The sequence below is a fragment of the Poromitra crassiceps genome (genome assembly GCF_964638095.1).
Source record: "Poromitra crassiceps genome assembly, chromosome: 18".
NCBI classification, from domain to species: Eukaryota; Metazoa; Chordata; class Actinopteri; order Beryciformes; family Melamphaidae; genus Poromitra; species Poromitra crassiceps.
The window spans coordinates 20465542-20479642 of NC_139636.1; the positions used below are offsets into that span (position 1 = coordinate 20465542).

General features: G+C 42.0%; 1 protein-coding gene across 4 annotated transcripts in view; it reads right to left on the reverse strand.

The window, feature by feature from the left end:
• Positions 1 to 14101, reverse strand: part of abcc8 (ATP-binding cassette, sub-family C (CFTR/MRP), member 8) — a gene marked incomplete at both ends in the record, with an annotated part of 74711 nt that overhangs the window by 32066 nt on the left and 28544 nt on the right. For 2 of the 4 annotated variants that reach the window (XM_083655135.1, XM_083655134.1), the window contains 5 exons: positions 1604 to 1636; positions 9221 to 9326; positions 9447 to 9519; positions 10062 to 10181; positions 11270 to 11384. In XM_083655135.1, the coding sequence (XP_083511261.1) occupies positions 1604 to 1636; positions 9221 to 9326; positions 9447 to 9519; positions 10062 to 10181; positions 11270 to 11384 (447 nt within the window). Of the gene's footprint in view, positions 1 to 1603; positions 1637 to 9220; positions 9327 to 9446; positions 9520 to 10061; positions 10227 to 11269; positions 11385 to 14101 lie in introns of all 4 variants that reach the window. The other 2 variants (XM_083655133.1, XM_083655132.1) reach the window with 1 other exon arrangement.

The following is a 14101-nucleotide window of genomic DNA, read 5'->3' on the forward strand; positions in this document are numbered from 1 at the left end:
ACCTGTCACTGGAACACCTAAACAGAATGGAAGCATGATTAATGGTATTAGCGTACAGCTGCTTTACTTCCTGCTTTTACCACCTCAAAAGGGTTGCTGTGAAATGGGTCCATATTGGCCTGCATTTCAGAGAAAGCTCGTTTGTCGGGGCATAATGCAAGGACCTGATGAGTTGAAACGTCAAATCTATTTAGAGTGGGACAGCCCTAGTGGTGACAGAGGCTTGTTGCGAGAGACTGAGAGATTGGGGACACACACTGTGCGGATAAGGCAGTGGAGTCGATGATCCTGCCGACCGAGAGATGGAATGACAACATTCCCCACACTCATTCCTGAATTAAAACCAGGCTCCGACATCGAGACAAACTCCATACACAAGTAGAAACTAGATCAGGCAATGGAAGCACAGCTCGAGTCAGCAGGGAAAATACGCTATTTCAGATCTGTCGTCACAGGGCAGCGGGTTTTCTGAATGATGATACACACGCAGTCGCAGTTACAGAATAGCTAATAAAAGATAATGTGGTTGAAATGAATCCATTGTTTTAAAAGGGGTGACAGCTATACAGTTGAGAAGAGTAAGCTTTCAATTGAAACGTTATGTGGCCACGATGACCCAATTCATATTTTAGCAGAACCACTTAGCCTATATGAATAAGACATGAGATCTAAAATGTCTCGGGCATGAAGATGCAAAATTACTTTTTGAAACGATAAAGCATAATAGCTGGGGTGGAAAAAACACACACACACACACACACACACACACACACACACACACACACACACACACACACACACACACACACACACACACACAAACACACACACAAACCCTCATAAAATTATGCTATTAATACACACAGCAGTGGGTTAATGTTTTAACCATGCAACCAGACAGGGACGGGGGCATCAGTCAATGACAGGACACTAGCCATGCATGTCAAATGTCAGTGTGTGATACCCTGTTGCCCAAGCAGGGTGACATAGACACCTGTGTGTGTGTGTGTGTGTGTGTGTGTGTGTGTGTGTGTGTGTGTGTGTGTGTGTGTGTGTGTGTGTGTGTGTGTGTGTGTGTGTGTCTGTGCGTGCGTATGTGTGTGTGAGGCCCCTCTGACAGACAGCAGTCATGTGAATGACAGAAGGCCAGCTGGGATACACAGACAGTGACATAAAGTTTGCAGAAACGTCACCAGTCCACATTATTTATGTACAGTACAGAATGCTAACCCAATGACAAGTATGACTTGTCAGCAGAGCTCTACTTATAATAGATATCTATTGTGTCCACTATTATTAGTGTGCTGTTTTGTGTTTGTGTGCTGCATACTGTACAATAGCAATATCAGATCACTTTTCCCTGATTAAAATAGGCTACTACAGAATATTTGCAGCTTTTAAAATGTTCCACTAACCCTAATGCTATAAAAATTACCAATGTTTTTGACTCAAACTGACTCAATGTTAGTTCTAGAGAGCCTGTCTGAGTTTGAAATTCAGAAATGTTCCTCTAAGGCCCAACTAAAACCAACTAAACTAAAATAATAATTTAAATTGAATTGAATTTTAATTTAAAATAATAAACTTTATTTTGAAGACTCACCTTTCATCGCCCTCAGACTCCAGGCTTGGCAGGCTGCAGAGAAAATGGAGAAAAGGCACTTACTTAAGTTGTCCATCGGGAATCTACGACTGCTACTTTGTCCTAGAAGTACTGTAGGGCTATGAAATGACTTTACTTAATTTCCAGTAAAATCATCAAGGCCAAGGGAATTTCTGAAACTCTAGTAACTTACATTGAAAAGGCCTAGGGCTCTATTTTCCCAAAAGCGCTATTTAGCGTTTGCGCTCGTTTAACGCCGTGCACAATGCAAATTGGGGGCGGACACAAGCGCATGCCTGTGATAACTGTACTGGGCATTGGCTGCCACAAGCCAAAGCTGGCATTTCAGCGCTAAAATGTGGTGATAGATGGCATTATGCTATCGTCAGCATCGCGCAATTACTTTGCGCTAAGAGCTTTGAAAAGGACCTCTTACGTGCAAATACCTCTCTGCGCTGGGTGCGCTGCACGGAGATTACCGTTGCGCTCCCAGCGCAGAGCGGTATTTGCGCAGTGGAAAGTGGAATTCGTTTTGGATATGTCATTACGCACAGCCTTGCCATGCCAAGACATCAAATTATGCTGCTAAAATTGGGTATTAGCACACACACACACACACACACACACACACACACACACACACACACACACACACACACACACACACACACACACACACACACACACACACACACACAACCACTCACATTCACAGAATCCTAAACCTAAAATTCATTGGCTGCTTGTGGCTTTGCACATGCCCAGTAGAAGCTGTGGTGTATTTTTATCCTTGACAAGTTGACACTTCTCCCAGAGGTCCTGAGATGAAGATTTCAATCAGCCCGACTACGACCAGAGAGCTGATTCACCTCAGTTTTCCTCCAGGTGCTCCGGTTTCCTCACACCACCAAAATACATGTAGTATGTTAGGGTTAATACTCCTGTCAGTGCCCCTGACCAAGGCACTGCCAATCGAACTGGAGTTGGTCCCCGGGCGCTGCACTGAGGCTGACCCACTGACCCTGGTTCTAAGAAGTAGAGGATGGGTCAAACGTAGAGGATGAATTTCCCCATGGGGATAAATAAAGTATAATTTACTTACTTACACTGCCGCTCACTGTGTAGGAAACCATGCAAACAATGTCAGCTATTTAATTTAAGAGGTGTTAAACGAAATAAGCCCTATGGGGACGTAATGCGGATAACATGCTACGTCTTCCCCCCATTTAATTCCTGTATGTATGTGGATGTGTGTGCGTGTGTGTGTGTGTGTGTGTGTGTGTGTGTGTGTGTGTGTGTGTATGTGTGGGAGGGGTGGGGGTTACATGTTAGTTTGTAAGTGTGTGTGTGTTTGTGTGTGTGTGTGTGTGTGTGTGTGTGTGTGTGTGTGTGTGTGTGTGTGTGTGTGTGTGTGTGTGTGTGTGTGTGTGTGTGTGTGTATGTATGTGTATGTATAACAAAACAAAAAAAAGAGAGAGGAAATCTAAAATCGATTTGAATGGAGTCATGATACCAGGAATCAGAATTGAATCGTGATATCTTTATACATAGGTAACTGCAGGTTAACACTTCTGACTTATTTGCCTTTTGATTGAGAATGCATCTCTCATTACAGTATTACTCTGACTTCTATGGTTAGTGTGTCGCCCTCTTGTTGTTGTTGTTGTCATCGGTGTGTGTGTTTGTTGATGTTGTCTTGTATTGTTGTTGTTTTTGTCTGTTTAATAAAAATTATTGAACCAGCAGAAAAAAAAAAAAAAAAAACATGCTACAATGTCAAAGCCCTCGCCGTATGCACCAAGGGCTGCACCGCGGCTGGTGAGCCTGCCGCCGTAGCTGGCGTGCAGCTCCCCGAAAATGTGACTCGGTGCAGCCGACATAAACAGCGCAAGTAGATGGGGAGATAACAGGAGAGAGTGAAAGCTATTACCAAATATATGCACTATATTCTCTCCTTGGGCTAACTTCTAGTCATTGAAATCCTAGTGAAATCACACAATCGACTCATTTTGCTGGGGACTCCCCTGCGACCCCCTGGTCAAGCTGACGTTCGAGTATATAGGTCTGGCTGCCGTCGGCAAGGCTCCAAGTGGAGGCTGACGTTGTCGCATGTTTCCAGCTTAAGAGTCTGTAAAAGTGGCATAATCTGTGGGCATAAGGTATTAAAGCATTCGTGCTTTGGATTTTGAATTCACCAGGCCCTTTTGAATTCTTAATCCAAAGGTTACAGAATTAATCTCAGCATTACGTCTTTGGCCGCAGCGCCTTCCGCTTTGCGTCAGCTTACGACTGGAACACTCTACAAAACACCCTCAAACTCACGGTCCTCTCATCGCTCACTGCATTTAAGCAAAACCTGCAACAGATCGTACTTGACTGTTGTACCTGTTGACCTCCTCCCAGCCACACACATACCCCCAGTCCCTCCTCTTCTCCCTTCCCTGCCCCTTCACCCCCTCCTTCCCTCCCCCCTCCTCTTTCTCTCTCTCTCTCTCTCTCTCTCTCATATTGTTATTGTAGCCTGTGTTTGTATATAGTATGCTCCTATTACTATTGTAATTTTTTACTTGTATTTATATAACCTTGTTTTTTATTTCAGCCTCCCACCCCCTTCCCCCAAAAGGCCCTTGCTTTTTGTCAGGCTGCTTTTGTATATAAGAAATTGTTCTTACTTGCTTGCCTGGGTAAATAAAGGTTAAATAAAAAAAATTACAGAAATTGTAATTTCGGAAGTTACACGTGTTTAGAATGGATCATTGAAGAGCATTTCATCAATCATGACATGATGGCTGTTGTTGAGCAAAGCAAGGGCCTAAAGCTGGAGCTCTGAAATGGCCGGCTGATGGTCTTATCATGCTTTCATCTCTCCCATCCCACCAAGGGATATTCCCTCTTCATGCCAGTCAGGATTTATCAAGGACCTGAGGTCATGTTAAATGGGAATACATGAGGGAATATTACCAGACGGTTTCTATCAGCAGCAGGAAACGCCTAGAGGTGAAAAGGCTGATCATCAAAGCCAAGTTAAATAGGATCACATCCTGTAGTAAAAAGACATCGATGCCATCACAGCGATAAGGGAAACTAACTGCACCCTAATGATGACGGGGGGTAATGATGCATGTTCACTGTGATGACCACGCCTGATAATCACACACTCTTTGCTGACACACTCTTTGGTATCAGTGACTGCATTTTGTATGTCCCTATCCATCAGCAAACTCAAGACAACTCAAAACTTGTATTTGTCTTATCTCGACAAACAAGGTTCAGGCTATTGCTGGATTGTATTCATTGTCATTCTGGAGATCAATAGCTAGGGACTTTCTTTCATGAACTGTAAAGGTATACTATGCAACTTTATTTTAGGGCCCTTCAAACGTAAACAAACCTTTTTCTTTTTTTTACATCTTAAAGTCATATTCTTGAAGAGTAGGACTTCTAGATGGACAATGTGCTCTTTTAATTGTTATTATTGTACCATAACTCAAAACACAAGCCTGTGTTGCTCTGATGTTTACAAAGAATACAAATGTAAACAAACCGTTTACAAACTGATATTCCAGTTAGAGCTAAAATATACTTTAAATGTAAAAAAAAAAGAAGTTAGTTTACATTTGAAGGGCCCTAAAAAATAGTATACATTTAATGATCCCCCATGGTGTAAATTAACTTGTTGCTTGGACTGGATAGTCAGGACAAGATACAAATAGCAGTCTACTTTAAGTGCAGAGAGAGCCCAGCCGCTCCCTGCATGCACTACAATCTACTTGAAATGGGAGCAGGTGGGTGAGGGCAGGGAGAATATGTGGGAGGAGGGGAGGTTGCACTACTGGTTATGAAGGGTGACACAAGGCAACAGAAATGATGCCGCCCCCCTCTGAGGCAATCAGTAATCAAAGGATAACGGATGGATGAAGGAAGGAATGAAAGAACGGATTATGTGTGAATGATACCCCCCCGCACACACACACACACACACACACACACACACACACACACACTTCACCGACGGGGACAAACAGGGCTGTCAGTTCAGAGAAATAGTTTGAGGTTAACACTTTTTTAATTCTGCTGGAGACTTATTAGTGAATTATGTAATTAATTTACAAGCTTCTTCTTTTTTATCAGCCAGCTATCAGTGAGTAGAAAGACTAAAGACAGAAAAACTGTGGCCCATTGACAGGGATTTGTGATTGGCTCACAAAGCAATGCCTTTCATTTTAATTTAATACAAATAAATGTAGCTGGACCTGAAGCAGAACAGATAGTATTCAGATATAGGAGCCCTCATTCACACAGGACGCCGAACGTAAGCAGAACTGAAGCTTGAAGCAGGCACAAGCTGAACGTACGCCTTACTGTTCACACAAGACGCCTTCTCTTTTCCTCTCTTCCTCTCAGCTTCGCCTGTTAACAAGGACGCCGAAATGAAACTTGTGGGTACAGCGTAGGTACAGCTTCAGTTGAGCGTTGCTTTGGCGTTCTGTGTGAACGGGGGTTTAGGCGGCAGTAATACCTACCCCCCACAAATGGTAGTCCAAAATAGGTCAGCTTGTTTTGACTGCTGGTGTGCAGTGATGAGATGCATCGTTTCGTGTTATAAATTGGATTTGGACAAAGAACCCCATGTATCTTCTCCATATCTTCAAAATGTCTGATTAAGTAGTTTGTGAGAGCTAAATGACAGCTACTAAGTCGCTCCCAGGGCGACATGATATGTGAGAGACTTGGCGGCAAATATCAGAACACGTGCCAACTTGACCCTGGCATGGGGATAGTGTGTGTGTGTGTGTGTGTGTGCGTGCTTGCGTGCGTGTGTGTGCGTGTGTGTGTGTGTGTGTGTGTGTGTGTGTGTGTGTGTGCGTGTGTGTGTGCGTGTGCTTGGCTGCCAGGAACACAGTGACAATTTAGTAAGTGAAACTGAACTTTGCCGACATATAGACACGGACCGCAGTACAACCCCGGGTAGGTGATGAGACATTCACAGCTGGCAGACCATGGCTAACGACTCCCAGAATCCATTTCCATTTGGCTTGATTCAAGGATCTTGTTTCAGCGGTGCTCTTTCAAATGTGTCCTGCTTGTCTATCTAGGCTGACATCAGAAATCCATGACCGGCCATCCACATTCGGCAGGAGGATTCAGCCTCGCTCAGCCAGACCCTAAAGGTTTACGAAGAGTGATAAAGATTTATGTCAAGTTCACGTGTTCCAGATGTATTAGTCTGCCTTTGTACTTATCAGAGGGAGTGGTCAAGTGGGGCATTTTTAAACTCCACAGAACTCTATCTGAATGGCTAATGAATGACCTCCACCAAGGAGATTCTGTTTTCAGTGCCATTTGTCTGTCTGTTACTTAGCAGGATTACTAGAACACCTTGCCCTCTTCCCTCTGTAATATAACAAGGTCAACATTCTTCTCCATTCCTGTAGTGCAGTGATTCTTAAACTTGATCAGTGAAGTCTTCTGGGACCCCCTAGTTTGGCCCGCATTGGGGCCGCAGACCCCCATTTGATGTAATCTTATCTCTTTGACCCAAATCTGGGCGCTTTTCTGTTTTCTTTTTTCCCCACGCCAGCGTTCCTACCTCGCTCCATTCCTCGACAGAGTTCTCTTTTCCCCCCCACGCTCCTTCCCCCAATGATAAAAAAAAAAAAAAAGCTGCAGTATCAGCTCGATTTAAGTGACCTACAAATCCAGTTAAGTCATATTGCCATGGTAAAGTGCTAACTTCAATGGTCATTACATTGTCCTATGAGGGACTAAGAATGTATCACTGCACAAAACACATAAATAAATACGGTACACATCCTTCCCTGACAGGCCAGTTACCAGAAGGATGTGGCAATGCACAAGCCAGAATGTCACACTGCATGGAAATGGGGAAAATCCCACGATATCGACCAGAGTGAGCTGGCTCTCTGTGGGGAGCAATTCACTTCAAGTTAACCTTTCACCTTTGGACTGAAAGTCATTTGAAGAGCAATCATAGAACATATATGGGATCCTCTGAGGATAAAAACCTCATGTTGATTTATAACCGTGGTTGATGTACTGGTGTGACTGCTGTGCAGGTTCATGAGAGGTGAGTGTGTAGAGAGCTTGATCTCTATCGGGCATAGGAGACACTGAATCACAATATCAGGGGTTAAAGTAAAAAAAAAAAAGATTTGGATAACAACAATAAGGATAACTGTGGAGCCCCCAGGGGTCAACCTGGTACAAAAGATAAATACAAATAAAAATGCTGAAATCAGTCGGCGGTTTTCTTGCAATTGACTCTTAAACCGCCCCACAGATTAGTAAACCACGCACAGATTTGTAATTATCTACATTGCTAACATCAAAGAGGGACTTTTAGGCCTACTGTATATATAGTGAGCTAGGGGCTAGGGTCCTTATACACAGCTTGGCATACAAAATAGCCATTAGACACCAAGACCATTATAGTGAACCAGAACCATTATTGATTAATGACATCAGTCTAATTTATGATCCAATGAGTGTTTTGGTGACAACATGAAACCCATTTACACCCTATAATAAATCATGCTTTTATACGGTGGAAATACGGTGCCATAATGGATTTCCACGCCAATTTTCTTCTTACCAGGTGACCCCTGGGGAGCAATGCCACATTTTGATGCCGAATGACAGTTGTAATTCTCTTAATAGGTGACCCCTGGGGATCAATGGTACATTTTGAAGCTGAATGACGGTTGTAAATTGTGAAAGACACATCACGTCTGTCATTGCTGTTGGCGCGGCAGCTGTAAGCGTGGCTCCCGGGGTGATCACATATCGCACAGCGGCATTGTGCCTGGGATTTGCCTCATGTGGAAAGAGCACTTTCTTTCTGCTGGTTCAGCACACAGTGCAGAACAAACTCCCGCTTCCCGTAATTTGTCGCGCCAAGTGTCAAACGGTTTTCCCGTCTCAACCTAACCTGATATTCAGACTGAATTGTCAACTCGTAAACTCATTTCTTCTTCAAGAACAGCCAATTCCAAAACTGTGGAGTGGGCGGGGCATCGAAGTTCTGGACCCAGGCTAGTCTCAACCCGTTTATTCAGTCCATATCCATCACCATTGTTTTTTTTTGTACTCCTGTCTCAGTGCCGTGTGCATCTTCACCAGCTTTCATCAACTTTGTTTCCATATTTCAGCTGTGGTACACCATGGAATCGGTGCTGCATTGTGATAGAAAGCAGCTTGCTGTTCATTGGATAATTTTGTTTTGCTCACATTCCATTGGTATAGCCTAAAATGTCAAATATTGCTTTGCTGAAAATGATTTGATAAAACTCATCAAAAACAAAAACCCATGTGGAAAATAGTTTGTGAATCTAAAACATTCATATGCCAGAAATCCGGCACCTGGCCGGAGGTCATTAAGCACAGCAATATATAAAAAGATCAGCGTGAAACCATGATCAATGAACAAACAATGCATAATTAGTCCACAGCTATCTAGTTTGATAGATAGATAGATAGATAATGTAGATAGATAGATAGATAGATAGATAGATAGATAGATAGATAGATAGATAGATAGATAGATAGATAGATAGATAGATAGATAGATAGATAGATACATATAGATTTGTAACTGACCTGTTCCAGTTGACCGTCCCTGAAACTCTCTGCATTTCACCGAGCGCTGCCAACAACAGAGATGACTTCCCACAACCCACCTGTCCCACAATCATGGTGAGCTGACCTGAGGGATTGGTAGAAGCAGAGAAGGAAAGGAAGCAAACACAAAGTGAAAAAGTAGAAAGAGAGATGGAAAATGGGATAAAGAAAAAAGAAAAAAACATTCACGCTGACTGCTGCTCACCAAATGGAATCTTGATATCCACATTAGATAGCGCCGCCGGGCCATCGGTCCAGGTGAAATAGCCACTAGTGATCTGAGGAAAACATGGCACAGTCTCAGTCAGAGCAGACGTCAAACAAAGACTAACTCACTGTTCAATGAGTAAAACAAAAACGGCAAACTGAAGCAGTTAGAAGAACCTTGACAGAATACTGATGAGGACTCAAATCCTGCACACCATTTCATCCAAACACTTACTGTAGTAGGTGTCCATTATCAGAAATTAATGGACACCCTGCAGCCAATCAGAATCAAGTATTCACCCAGTCCATGGTATATTTTTTTAATTCACTGTCCCCCATGCAATAAAATATTAAAAGTTGTTATTTCTACACCACTAGTCTGATTTGGGGATTTCAGTGGGACGATCACGATGCATTTTGGCACTGTGTTCCACCATTTACAAATTTACAAATTGATCATCATCAGCCAAATTGGGGAGCAATAATTAAAAGTCAAAATGTTGAATGTTGAAGAAGTTTACGGTTTCCTTGTTTTTCTAATATTTTGATCCATGCACCATTATCACCTCTCTCTCTCTCTCTCTCTCTCTCTCTTTCTCTCTCTCTCTCTCACCTTGATACAGATGTCGTGATCCACACCCTGAAAGGCTCCATCCCCCTTGTGGTCCCCCTGTGAGGTGTAGTTATTCCAGTCGTCCCTCGGGGGGCGCTTCCTGTTTACCACCTTCAGGGGCTGTAGGTGTGGGGAGGAGGAGGGAGGGAATGGCTTAGAAGATGACTAGAGAAGGGGCCCATAAAGCCCCAGCACGAGGGAGATGGTACAGAGTGGTGACGGTGATGAGTGAGTGTGAGCGAGGTTGAGGTGGAAGGAAGATGACAAAAATGAGCAGTGAAGTGAGACTGCAACATCTTGGATCTCACCCATCTTCTCAACCGTCTTCCATTCGTTTTGGGCTTGTGAACATACTCGGAATTTGTGTCAAGGCGTCTGTCATTTAATATTGGACTGGATCTATGATGCTTTACAAATTATAAGAGAGAATTAGAAATTTTTTTTTTTTCTGTGTAATCTCATCATCTTGGTGGCAAGTTTTATATCCATAAATGTAAACCCTCTTTTTGTACTTTCAAAGTAAAAGGGAGCAGAGTCCTACATTAGAACATCATCTACCTGGGGCTCACCTGGTAGAGTGTGCACCACAAACGCTTATAGTAGTCTTTCGCGCGGCCAACCCGGGTTTGAATCCGACCCGTGGTCCTTTGCAGTGTGTATATCTACCTCATGCAATAGAAAAGCAGTGAAAACCTTAAATTTGGGATCCAAATTCTTAAATTTGGGATCCAAATTTAACATATTGATATAATTTTAATATAATTTGTACTATACTATTTTAATTTTGTAACTGTGTCTTTGTTTGTAACCCCTGGCACTGTATATTTGTTTATTCTCTTTTATTGTCTTATTACTCAGCTTATGCTTTATTGTGTATATCTGATGCTGATGTAATTATATATACTGTATATATATATATATATATATATATATATATATATATATACATACATATATATATATATATATATATATATATATATATACATATACATATATATACATATATATATATATATATATATATATATATATATATATATATATATATATATATATATATATAGTAAGTGCTGAAACATGTGAAGCAAGCTGACAGAAAAATGTGTGTGTGTGTGTGTGTGTGTGTGTGTGTGTGTGTGTGTGTGTGTGCGTGCGCGCGTGTGCGTGTGCGTGTTCGTGTGCGTGTATGGGTGTGGGGTGCTCACCACGGCCTGGTACTTATTTTGATTGTGATTGCTGGAGTCGGAGGGTATGGTGGCTTTAGGCTCCTGTTCGTCTCCAATCTCGTCACTAGAGAAAAACTCGCTAAGCTTCTGAACGCTGTGGCAAAAAGAGAAAACACAGAAACAGCAAAATCAGCTTGTGAGTAAGTTTCACATTGATAACAGATAGTGAAATCTGTATTATCAATGAAGTCCATCATCAACATTTGAGTATCTTTTGGCAAGAAGTTTCATTGTCTGCAGTGCCATAAAGATTCTAAGTTTAGAGGTTTAGTTTTGACTAATCACTATTGAGTTAAAAGGTTCCACTGAATGCATGCCTATTGATGGTTGATGCACATAGTGAATTCATTGGTTGTTATAGACCACCGTAAGCATATTTATGTTGCCTATTCACTTTTACCCCATTAGAAGAGGGACAAAGTTTAGGTAGAAGTTTAAAGGAAAGTGTGAACACAAAACAAATACTGTGTTTACCCTCAGTACGGAAACAGCTACACTGATCACAGAAACCGGCCTCGGTTACTTACAGGTAATATAGATCTTCAATTAGTGCATTCTCATGTAAAGATAACAGTAGACCCTGCCAGTTTAATGGCACAACATTCACTCAGTTGGAAAGCTATGATTGGAAAATAAATGGAACATTGAGCTTTATCTTTTTATAGCTTTTGATTTCCCGTTCTCACTTTTTCTTTCCCTCTCTACCTATGCCAATGTGCCTCTCTCTCTCTCTCTCTCTCTCTCTCTCTCTCTCTCTCTCTCTCTCTCACTCACTCACTCACTCACACACACACACACACACACACACACACACACACACACACACACACACACACACACACACACACACACACACACACACACATATCTACAGTATGTACATGTAATATCTCTAAATTGACTCACTCAGTAAGAAACTAAGGATGGCCGCCACTTCCAACTCTACAAGTACAAAAGAAGACATGCGACAAAATCCTCTCAACTGGATCTCGTTCCCTTCACTTGGCTCATTTCATCCTTAATTACTTCAAAGTACTTTGAATATAAAGGCACATACAGTTTACCCAGTTTACCCTGTGTGTTGGAGCGAATACACTGCGATAGTTATGTCAATACCAGGAGAGATATGATAAGAGTATCCCCAACATGAACTGGCCTCTGCACTGACAATGGCAGTGCGACAGCACCAGCTGCTAATAGATAAAGGCTAGTTGAAATGTTTTATTCGTCGTATTCTGTTCCATTCCCACACTGCCGTCTTCACAGGACAATGACAGGAAAATAGCATCTCAAAGGATCTTAAGCAGATTCAAGAGAAAGGTCATGGTTTTAATTTAAAGTCTAGTGACCCAGTCCTTACACAAGCATAGTGGTACATAGTAAGCAGCCTCTAAAAGCCCATTTAGAAAATGTAGGATACTGTTAGCAAGTAACCATTCTATACTTATACTGTAGCAGTCAGTCTCATCCAGTCTCATCCTCCATTCATTACCCCCCCCCCCCCAGTCTCATCACTTCCAAGAGGTACTAGGCAGAGATGATAGGATATAAACTGACACATCCTTCCTCATTGCTATATAGCCCTACACACTATTTAGTGTTCATTAGGGGAAATTAACTCTGCTTCATTGACTTTATGAGACATATCAAGGGGACTTCCATCTACCTTTTAGGCGTATGAAACAGTAAAAACATTCACATTTCATGACTGCAGCATGGTAATAATGCATCTTGTTCTAAGATGACGATGTAACTTCTCAGCAGTGAGTTTGTTAAACATAGAATACCTATATATCAATCATTTAGCATTATAATTGCCCTATACTGCCCTACACAATAGTTGCTATGAAAATAGTTGAAAATATATCACTCGATATATTATTATTAGCAACTGAGCATGCAATGGTGTAATCATCAGCCATCAGAATGACAGGATGGAGAGCTAATGACTTGAGCTGGATTAGTAGGGGCGAGAGAGAGAGCTGTAGGCTCTGTAGCAACATCATTACAACAGATTGCCTGCCACACTAATTGTTAACAAAGAAATAATTATATTAGGGAGATAAACTGAGAGACATTTTACGATTAGAGACCAGTGTACTAAAACAACAGAGAAGTGAGGCACTTATCACCCAAATCAAGAATGATCCATGGGGCGGCTTTAGCTCAGGAGGTAGAGCGGGTCGGCCAATGACGCAAGGGTTGGCGGTTCGATCCCCGCTCCCTCCCAGCTGCTGTCGTTGTGTCCTTGGGCAAGACACTTAACCCTCCTTGCTCCCGATGGTGTGTAGGCACCCTGCGTGGCAGCCTGCCACCATCGGTGTATGAATGGGTGAATGTAGACTATCTACTGATTGTAAAGCGCTTTGGATAAAAGCGCTATATAAATGCAGGCCATTTACCATCCAATTCTTGATTTGGGAATGTCAAGTGCTCCATCCAGTTTAATCATGCTACTCTTCACTAGAGTACCCTGCCTATTCGCCTCTTCAACTCAACACAATTCTCTCCTCATGACCATTTAAAAATCTTTTCTAACTAAATTCAATACAGGTTAACCTTAATGTATTACATCTAACCATAAAATATTCCAACTAACCATAATCGATGGTTATATATACAGTATATATATATATATATATATATATATATATATATACACACACACACACACATATACACACATACACGTACGTAATATCCATATTTCAACTAACCGTAATGTGTTCAATCTCACGGCTCATAAAGTAAAGTGTTTCCCAGTTTATCCATACATTAGTGGAATTGTGTCATAGCGTGTCACTACTGTGT